General features: G+C 37.5%; 1 protein-coding gene across 2 annotated transcripts in view; it reads right to left on the bottom strand.

Moving 5' to 3' along the window:
* Positions 1 to 282: 282 nt before the first annotated feature.
* Positions 283 to 11,135, bottom strand: part of lhfpl3 (LHFPL tetraspan subfamily member 3) — a 228,390-nt gene continuing 217,537 nt past the window's right edge. The window contains exons 3-5 of one of the 2 annotated variants that reach the window (XR_010021130.1): positions 7,834 to 7,859; positions 4,351 to 4,481; positions 300 to 385 (exon numbers count right to left, since the gene is read on the bottom strand). Coding sequence is in view for 1 of the 2 variants with exons in the window: in XM_063072857.1 (XP_062928927.1) it covers positions 7,843 to 7,859 (17 nt within the window). In the remaining variant the exon portion in view is untranslated. Of the gene's footprint in view, positions 386 to 4,350; positions 4,482 to 7,833; positions 7,860 to 11,135 lie in introns of both variants that reach the window. The other variant, XM_063072857.1, reaches the window with a different exon arrangement.

The raw sequence follows: 11,135 nt of genomic DNA, 5'->3' as shown, positions 1-11,135 counted from the left end.
TCTGACATTTGTAACAACCATACAAAATCCAATCATTGGAAAAGAGCAAAAACCTAGATTTCAAACCTTCATCTGTTGAACTTGCTGTATGTATACAAAATATTCACAGCACCGTTCATCTAAGAGAATTGACCTCGAAGTAGGTGTGTTTCCTCTTCTGGAAGAACGTTTCTCTGCAATATCTAGACTCTAACTCAAAACAAAGTAACTGATCTTTTGTGGCATTCAAGCTGAGAGCACATTGCAAATCCACAGTTCACTCTTGAACTTGTTACAATTTACTCCATTTTTCGTTGGTTTGCAGGAATAGTTGACGGATAGATCTTCAGTAGAGCTTCCATTTTAATTTGGTGTGGATAAAATAAGTGGTTATCTTTTTAATTGCCTGAAGTTAGCATAGGGAGAAGAAAACAAAAGATTGATCATTACATATCAACAGGATGTTCAAGATGTACCTGTAGCAGTTCATCATTTTAAAGCAGTTTGTAATGTCTTCAGAAATCAAATGTACAATCAAAATGCATTTGAGTTTTTTTTGGGGGGGGGATTGGACAGAAACAAGGAACCTGTATTCCCATGGTTTTATCATCTTTGGTTAAAATAGTTATTTTACAATTCATTGTAGAAACTAATTGAGATCAGGCTATAAGATTTTTTAAAAATTCTATATTCTGCTACCACTTTATTCCAGCATGAACAATCAGTAGTGTTGAGCTGTAAGATTCGGTTATATCTTGTTCTTCAGCCTGCCGCCTGGACTCTAGGACATGGATCTTTTCATAGATCTACAAAGATCACTTTTTCCACATTGTATTCCATCAGCCATGCCCTTATTCATTTGACCTGTCTCAATCCCCAGTACTATCTGCAATTTTCTTGTATTACATGAGGTTACACAGCTTCATCAAAACATCAAAATGCTGTGATCTGAAGTATGGAAATTTGAAGTTTCACTGTAATTGTCAGTTGTCTCTCTCTATTCTGATATTGATCATTTGGACTTCATACTTTCAGTGATGCATTTAACCATTACAGCTGGAGGTTTGAAGTTAGCAGATTCTGTATAACTGTAACTTTTGTGAAGTGTTCAAGGGTGGCAGTAGAATAAAGCTATAATTGTCTATACAATGCATACACTTATTTAAAATTATAACACTTAATGCATAATCAATGTAGTTCAAGATGCAACATATACCACACCTGCCACTACTACGATCCATCAAATTTTCTAATCAAAGGCAGCTTTCCATGTACTGAATGTTATTTGACAATGTTATTAACCACAAAGCTGAAACAGATGTTTGAGAACAAAAGTTTCAGGTAGCCTTTAAAATTTTAGACTTTTAAAATGGAACATTGAGCAACAGATCTAGGTGCAGTCATTGACATAATACAGTATCTATACAACTTGTTTAAGGATGGAGGTTAAATTTTATTTCCATTGCTGAGCTGAGTTGTCATGTATTTATAAACTGTAGCTATTGAAAGAGACATTTATCTGTGTAACCTGAGTTACAGATGTATACAAATGAACTTGTTTGAATCAATAATAAAAAAAATTAACAACTTCACTGTATTCCATGTCTTTTTGAAATTGAGACCAAGGGAAGATCAACAACTTTCACAACCTCCAGTGTCCCAACTGTGGCGGCCAATTGCATACATCTCCCCTCCATGACAAGACATGTACTGATGACAAGATCTTTTGGTGATCGTTTTTCCCTGAAAGTGCATACAAAATCAATTTACTATGTGTCCGTGTTTGCTGCAAAGGTGAATAGTTAAATTTCCAGTGTACATAAAGCTGTATCTTACTTTACCTTCTGTCTCTCTTTTTTTTAATATATACTTTTAAGTGCATTTCCTATTCCTTGCTAGCTGCATCGTACCTTGCTCTCTAAGTTTTTTGTTGTGATATGATGTTGAACAAAAACATGGACCTTCAGTAACACTGGTTTCCTGCTTCCAGTATTTGTTGTTTTGAGTTGTATTACTTTTTAAAAACAAAATGATAGAACCAGCTGGATCAACCTAGCCACTGGGTATGAATTTGAAATTACTCCTACCACAATTGACTTTGGTCCCTTCAAGAGAACCAATTCACAGGCTAACATGCACACATCTCTTCTGTTGTTTTGTAGGCAAGACTTGATAGGTGGAATAACCAGATTATAAAATTGTTTTTTCCTTTGCTTGTTTTAATCTACGCACCACCTTTAGCTGATAATGCATTGGATGAAGTCTTGCTAATGGGTATAGATTATATTCTGGAATGATATTATTAGTGACCATTAAGTGATAGCTACGTCATGAAAGAAAGCTACTATGCTTGCTTGGAGTTCTATGTGTAAATATATTTAACCTTGTCCTTTCCAATCTACTGCAATTACATGTGTTCATGATAGTACACTTAAGTGCCCATAACTGTTCTTTTAATATGATGCTGATAAGGATTTCCTCTATTGTGAGCCACTACAATGCTTGGATATTGTAGCAAAGCAGCAAACATACAAACAATGAAATGTGTAAGTGGGCAATGGTAAGAGAAGTACAAGTTGTATCTAAAAATGGAGTGTTAAATTGCAGAAATGAAAAGCTGAGAAATCTGCAACTAATTAGATAAAAACTTCCTTCTGGCAGGCTACTTAGCCCTTAGAATAAAAAGGAAACCATTCCAGTTTTAGAAACTAAATTCTAGAAATGGCATGTGTGAAGAATTTAAGTTGCAGTTTCATCTCTTGAAATATCCTTGAAGGTGAAAAGCATTGACCTGAAACACAGACAAGGCCTCACCTACTGCGTACTTCTATCATAGTTTTTCTTTTTGCTTTTTAATACAATTCCAATCAATTGTTATCTTACATTGAGAACAATTATGATTTGCTGGAGTTCAATCAGCATTCATGAGATGGTTTCCTTGTGGCAGTAACCAATGCATCACTGACATAACCGATGTCAGTTACTTCAGCAGTGCTCTTCCTCTCATAATAGAAGAAATGAGGATATATGCAATAATCAATCAGCAAAATGTACAATTTTGCTCCTTACAATGGAGTTGTCTACAAGAAGCAAAATTAAAACAAAATCTAGATATGGATTTGTAAGTACAAAACATTCACATCCCAAGTACTGAGTAATGACCACTACAGCCAGGCATGTATTCATTTTCAGTGATAAATTCTTCAGGTCACCATTTACCAGAAATTTAACTGGATATGTAATAAGGATTGTGGCTACAAGAGTAGATCAGGAATTGGACATATTGTGGCAATTGATAAGCACAAGTGATATGCATAATAAAATACTTAACTGTTTACCTGAATGAGTGCAGTTTTAGCAACACTGAAACCTCGCTGGGAAAAGCAACCATTGTGACTGCTGCCTATTCACAAAACATGCATTCCCTTCCCTACCAGCTCATGCTGGCAGCACTGTATATTGCCTGTAAAAGGAACTGTAGGTACTTGGCAAAATTACTTCAACAGCACCTCCCAAAACTACAACTCTACAACCAAGAAAACTGAATGTGGTAGGAACATAATGTATATCACTACGTTTCTGCATCATTTGTAAATCCTAGAATTGTCTGTCCAATAAAATTGAGAGTAGCTTTACTAAAGGGCTACAGTGATTTAAGATGTCTCGCCATTACCTTCAAAGAAATTAAGGATGGGTAATAAAAGAACCTTGGAGATCCTCAAATCTCAAAAAAAATGGTAATGGTCCTGTCTCTGCTGTAAAGTCAGGGTTTGAGACATCCCAGATATTATAACATTAAATCTGAGCTGTTAGTAGGTAAGATACTAATCTGAAATCCAATCTGCCATTTCTGGATGCAGTGGATCCTCCATTAAAACTGAATTTTTCTGGTCTAACACACAACCCTCCCAACACAAACTCATATTCAATGTCTAAGTTTACTCTATGTGAGCAGTAACACGCAGCACCATATCTCAAGAGGGCCATCTTGGTCTTAGTAAGAATGCAATATTATTGCATCCAGAATGAGTTATGGACTCTAGGGGTAAAGTAAAAGAAGAGATCACAAATTATTTGTATCACCTAGAGTTTAAACATAATTTCATGGTTTGATTAAAAATTTACAAGTTATTAAGGACAGTGCAAAATTAGAACTTGGCTTTCAAGGCTGGAGTTAGGAATCTGTACACTTTTATATTGTCACTTGCAAGGCCAGCAAATAGTAATTGATGTGCAATGAATTGTTAATTTTGATAAACTATGAAAAAATATGGGGAAAAACTAGGGGGTGTAATGGGTTAGGTGACAAATCAGCTATGATCTCAAAGATTTGGAGGACTACAGGCCGCCTCCTCCTCCTCCTAAACATACTTCTCAATGTTCATTGCTTGTGTTTTGACTTTGAATCCTGCAGATCCCAGATCCTCCAGTGGGTCTTGAGAACCCCAAGCTACTGCTACTGTTGTATTTCTAGTACCAAGTTAAACTGGCTAAAGTGTAATCTGTGGAGAGAGAAACGGAGGCAAGGTTACAAACGATTTTTGTTTCACATTTCAAAAATCAGTGGTAGATGACATTCCTGCATTCTCAGGGGTCTGTTCACTTAATTCTTTGCTAAATCTTAGGGATATGAATTATATTCATTAGGAAGATAAATGACTTGGATGAGGGTGCATTTGTAAGTCTACAGATGACACAAAGGTTAGTTGTGTTCTGAATAGTGTAGAAGATTGTTGTAGTCACAATGGGGGACATTGACAGGATACAAAGTCAGTCTGAGAAATGGCAGATGGAGAATTCAGCTTGGAAAAACGTGATTCAACTTTGGAAAGTGGAATTTGAAGCAGAATAAAGGACTAATACACGATTCTTAGCAGTCTGGAGGAACAGAGCGATTTTTGGGTCCACATCCATAGATCCTTTGAAGTTCCTGCACAAGTTGATAGGGTTGGTAAAGAAGGCATGTTGAGTTGGCCTTCAGTAATTGAAGGATTGAGTTCAAGAGCTGTGAGATAATGTTGCAGATCTATAAAATCTGAGTGAGATCATGGTGAAATATTGTGTTCAGTTCTGCTTGCCTCTTTATGGAAAGAATAGACTCAGAAATGTACAGCACAGAAGCAGGCCCTTTTGTCTTCTAGTTCATGCCAAACCATTTAAACTGCCTAGTTCAATTGACCTGCACCCAGACCATAGCCTTCAATTCCCCTACCATCTATATACCTAACCAAACTTCTCAAACATTGAAATTGAGCTCACATGCACCATTCTCACTACCTTCTGAGTGAAGAAGTTTCCCCTCATATTCCCCTTAAACATTTCACCTTTCATCCTTAACCCATGACCTCTAGTTGCAGTCTCTCCAAACATTAGTGGAAAAAGCCTGCTTGCCTTTACCCTATCTATACCTCTCAGAATTTTGTATACCTCTATCAAATCTCCCCTCAGTCTTTTGCATTCTAAGGATTACAGTCCAAACCTATTCAATCTTTCCCTATAACTCAGGTCCTCTAGTGCCTGCATCATCCTTGTAAATTTTCTCTGCATTCTATCAATCTTATTTACATCTTTCCTGTAGGTAGGTAACCAAAACTGCGCGCAATAGTCCAAATTAGGCCTCACCACACGACTTTAACATAACATCCTATCTCCTGTACTCAATACTTTGATTTATGAAGGCCAATATGCCAAAAGCTTTCTTTACAACCCTATCTACCCATCCAGCCACTTTCAATGAATTATGGAAATGTATTCCCAGAACCCTTTATTCTATTGCACTCCTTAGTGCCCTACTGTTCACAGTATAAGACCCACCCTGGTTGGTCCTATCAAAGTGCCACACCTCACACTTGTGTGCATTGAATTCCAGCTGGTCCAGATCCCACTGCAAGTTCTGATAGTCTTCCTCATTCTTGACTACACCCCAATCTTGGTGTCATCCACAAATTTGCTGATCCAGTTAACCACATCATCACCCTGATCGATGGTATAGATTACAAACAACAACAGACCCAGCACCAATCCTTGCAGCACTCGTCCCAGGCCTCCAGTCAAAGAGGCAACCATCTACTGCCCCCTCTCTGGCTTCTCCCTCAAAGCCAATGTCTGATCCAATTTATTACTTCATGTTGAATGCCAAGCAAATGAAGCTTCCTGACCAATGTCCCATCCAGGACCTTGTCCAAGGTCTTGCCGAAGTCCATGTCAACAACATCCCCTGCCTTTCCTTCATCAACTTTCTGGTAACCTCCTTGGGAAAAACCCTTAAGATTGTTAGGCACAACTTACACGCAAAGTCATGTTGATTATTGCTAAGCAGTCCCAGTCTATCCAAATACTCATACATCCGGTCCCTTAGAATACCTTCCAATTACTTTGCCAGTACTGATGTTAGGCCCATCAGCCTATAATTTCCTTGTTTATATTTAGAGCCTTTCTTAAACTGTGAAAGAACATTAGCTATTCCAAACCTCCAGCAGCTAAGGATGATTTAAATATCTTTGCTAGGGCCCTGCAATTTCTGCTCTTGCCTCCCACAGGGTCCAAGGGAACACTTGGTCATGCCCTGGGGATTCATCCATGCTAATTTGCCTCAAGACAGTTAAAAACACCTCCTCTGTAATCTGTACAGTGTCCATAACTACACTGCTGCTTTGTCTCACAGTAAATACAGATGCAAAAAATCCATTTAAGATCTCCCCATCTCTTTTGGCTCCACATATAGATTTGTGGGCTGAAGGGCCTATAATGTGGTGTAATGTTCTATAACTATAAAGAACAAAAAACAATAAACTGTGGGGGTGGGCGGAATATTCTACCTACAGCTTTTTTGCCTTCTCTAACAGGTGCCTCTCTTCACTGAAGCCCTGAAGAGCCAAAGCCCCAAATAAGCACTCTTAACACTGTCCAACAATGGCCACTCCGCTTGTCCCTGCCTTATTTTTATTAGTTCCTGCTGATCAATCCTGATTCCTGATTGGCTGTTCAGAATGGCCTGTGTGGAAGATTTAGAAAAAGTGCAAAAGAAATTTACCAGGATATTGCCTGGATTAGAGAGCATGTCTTATGACGGTAAGTTGAGTGAGCTTCTTTTCTGTTTATTCAAGTTCAAGTTTATTGTCCTTCACCTGTATACACGTATACCACCAAATAAAACAACTTTCCTCTGGACCAAGGTGTGCAACAAGATACGTATAACTCACATGATGCATAAAGTAATATTACCACAATTAACAAATAATAAAATATATTCCAGAAGACTACCTATCCTAACACTCTTTACTGTCCTTGGAGCAAAGGAGGATGAGTGGTGACTTGATAGATGTGTACAAGATGATAAAAGGCATAGAGTGGATAGGCAGAGATTTGTAATATGAGAGGGCGCGTCAGAGGCAAGTTTTTGGGTGGTGGTGGAGACAGATACGTACATTAATAATAATTAAACATAAGCACAGGGATGATAGAAAATGGGCTATGTAAGAGGGATGGGTTAGATTGATCTTAAGAGTAGGTTAAAAGTTTGGCACAACATTGTGGGCTAAAGTGTATTATGCTGTAATGTTCTACATTCTAAACTTAAGTTTCATAGAAAGATTCCCTGCCTAAATGTATGTTTTTTTTAATTCTAAGACAAATTAGCCCTCACACGACCTTGTTTTCTGGCAGAATGAATCATCCAGACATCCCAGTAGTTTACCAAAATAGATCTTGCACTTGCAATTACTCTATTCATGGTGAACCAGGTATAGAGACCGTCATTCAGACTGAAAGTAATCACATGGATAACATGCAGAATAGTGCAATATTTACTTCTAACAGGTTAAACCTACAGAAACAAAATTGCAAAATACATACCTTAATTTCTTAAGCATTTCCATCATCTGCAAAATAAGGAGATATAAAATATTAATTATTTCCTACCCATAATTTTGGCCTGAATTTTAATAGTACTTGCAAATAGTACTATTAAAATTATTACAAACAGCCAGAGAGCTCCTATAGACTTTAAGGCAGTAATGTTGTCATTGCTAGTCCAAAACAACAGGGCAGTTCTAAATTGATGATGGAACTCAAGCCATTGTTATCAATTGGATTGAAAAATCTTTTGAAGTACAGTTTACATTTAAATGATATAATAAACTTGTTTTAAAAGCAAAAGATCTTTTTCAAAAAATTACATTATCTGAGAAGAAGAATTATCCATGATATCCTGTTCAATAATTATTGTTCGACTAGCATCTAGAAAACAAATTACTGGGCATTATTACATTACTATTTATCCAAGACTCATTTATTGTGAAGTGTTTATTTATAACTTAAGAACATGTTAGTTGTTATGTTAATGTAAGTATTTCTGCTGTAAAGTATTATTTTTCACTTCTATCTTGTCATATTAACTACCTTAAAACTTGCTTGGCCCTGACTTCCTTCTTGTATTTCCCAAATGAAAAGTCTGCCTGTAGCATCCGATTTTAGTCAAAACTGGTCACCATCTACACCAAGATCACTCCTGTGCAATTTGCAGTGTTCAAATGAAGATTGGCGTTACTCCATCTCACTTAGTAATGTTTGTATATCATGATCCATATTGGATTCTGATGTTTTAATCATAGTTTTATCTGAAGTCAGGAATGAGGCCAAAAGTTATGGATACAGCCCAGTCCATCACAGGTAAAGCCCTCCCCACTATTGGGCACATCTGCATGGAACACTATCACAGGAAAGCAGCATCCATCACCAGGGACCCCACCACACAGGACATGCTCTCTTCTCACTGCTGTCATCAGGAATAATGTACAGGAGCCTCAGGAATCACACCACCAGGTTCAGGAACAGTTTATACCCATCAACCATCAAGCTCCTGAACCAATGGGGATAACTTCACTTGCCCCATCACTGAAGTGTTCTCAAAACCTCTGAGCTCACTTTCAAGGGCTCTTCATCTCATGTTCTTGATATTTATTGTTTATTAATTAATTATTTTTTTATTTCTTTCTTATTGTGTTTGCATAGTTTGTTGTCTTTTGCACACTGGTTGAACACCCAAGTTGGGTCTTTGGTTGATTTTGCTATGGTTATTAGTCTATGGATTTATTGAGTATGCCTGCAAGGAAATGAATTTCAGAATTTTATATGGTGACATATATGTACTTTAATAATAAATTTTACTTTGAACTCTGATTTTTGATAACTTGTTGTTTCATAAACATTTTATTAAGCATTGAAAGAACAAAAGGAAATTGAAACAGTGAAAGGAGCAGAAACTAGTAACAAGACAAAGAGACTGAGATGCTAAGTTTAAGTTGGTGCTGACCTCATGGTACAGCTCTTATACCCATAGATAAGAAAAATACCATTCAAACTCATAGATAGGAGTCAACCAATGAGATAATTCTTATTCAAATAATGCAATACCAAGATAAGATTATAGAATCATACCAATCTAGCTACTAGGGTACACATTGAACTTTTAAACACATACTATGACCGCTAAGAGACATAATAAACTGTTACATAAAGAGTTACTTAAAATACAGACAATTAACTGTTAAACTGAATAGAAAATATCAATTAGACAGTCTTAAGAATAAAACCGTCCAATCCAACTCCCAGATTCAAAAGGTATCTGTTGGCTCTTTTAAGAAGTTTCTCCTTCCAATATTCTGTGCTTGATCAAACTGAAATGTTGGCCACTTCATTGAATCTGTTGGTCAAATGTGTTTCTTGCAGTCAATGCATTGTGGGACCCATTCAGCTCTCCTGCCACTCAAACTACTCACTTACAAGCAGCAACCTTGAATGGAATATTAAAATTTGGCCTGACTTTATTATTTACTAACACATTAACACACTGCCTAGCACTGTATGTCTATACTGTACTGCTAAGATAGTACAGTGGTTTCATTATTGAACTGGAAATTCAGAGATCTGGAGGCAGGAGGGAAAACAAGAGAAAATCACATGCTGGAAATCCGAGCAACACACACACAATGCCGGAGGAACTCAGCAGGCCAGGCAGCATCTAGGAAAAGTGTACAGCTAATGTACTCTTGGGAGCTTAACTTCCAAGGATACACATTGTGTCAAAAGGACAGGCAGGCAGGTAGAGGGGTGGTGTGGCTCTGTCGGTAAAAGATGAAATTAACTCCTTTGAAAGAGGTGACATAAGATCGGCAGATGTAGAATCCTTGTGGGTAGAATTAAGAAACTGCAGGGAGAAAGATCCTGATGGGAGTTACAGGACTCCAAACAGTATCCAGATGTAAGAATGAAATTACAACAGGAGATATAAAAGGAAAGTGAAAAGAGCAATGTTACAATAGTCGTGAGCAATTTCAATGTGCAGATAGGTTGGAGATGGATCCCAAGAGAGGGAATTTGTAGAATGCCTACAAGATGTCATTGCGGTGGAGCCCACTAAATAAAAGGCAAATCTGGATTGGGTGTTGTGTAATAAACCAGATTTGATTAGGAATCTTAAGGTAAAGGAACCTAAGGAGGCAGTTACTGTAGTTTGAGAGGGAGAATTTAAAGTCAGATGTATCAGTATTATAGTGAAGTAAAGGGAATTACAGAAGCCTGAGAGAGGAGCTGGCCAAAGTTGATTGGAAGGGGATACTAGCAGGGATGATAGCAGAACAGCAATGGCTGGAGTTTCCGGAAGCAAGTTGGAAGGCACAGGATAGATGCATCCCAAAGAAGAGAATTCTAAAGGGAGGATGTCACAACTGTAGCTGCCAAGGGAAGTCAAAGACAGCATAAAAGCAAAAGTTAATAATATAGCAAAAAATAATGGGAAGTTAGAGGATTGGGAAGCTTTTGGAAATCAACAGAAGACAACTAAAAAAGCAATAAGGAGAGATAGCATGAAATACAAAAGTAAGTTTACCAATAGTATAAAAAAGGATAGCAAAAGTTTTTTTTTCAGATATATAAAAAGTAAAAGAGAGGCAAGAGTGGATATCGGACCTCTGGGAAATGATGCTGGAGAGGTATGAATGGGGGACAAGAAAATGGTAGGCGGACTTAATAAGTATTTTGTGTCAGTCTTCACTGTGGATGACACCAGCAGTATTGCTAAGGAGAAGGTGCTTGAGGAGTTGAAAGGTCTGAAGATAGCGAAGTCATCTGAACCAGATGGACTACACACCAGAGTT

Source organism: Mobula hypostoma, chromosome 20 (assembly GCF_963921235.1).
Source record: "Mobula hypostoma chromosome 20, sMobHyp1.1, whole genome shotgun sequence".
Lineage (NCBI taxonomy): Eukaryota > Metazoa > Chordata > Chondrichthyes > Myliobatiformes > Myliobatidae > Mobula > Mobula hypostoma.
This window is presented reverse-complemented; position numbering and strand designations above follow the sequence as displayed.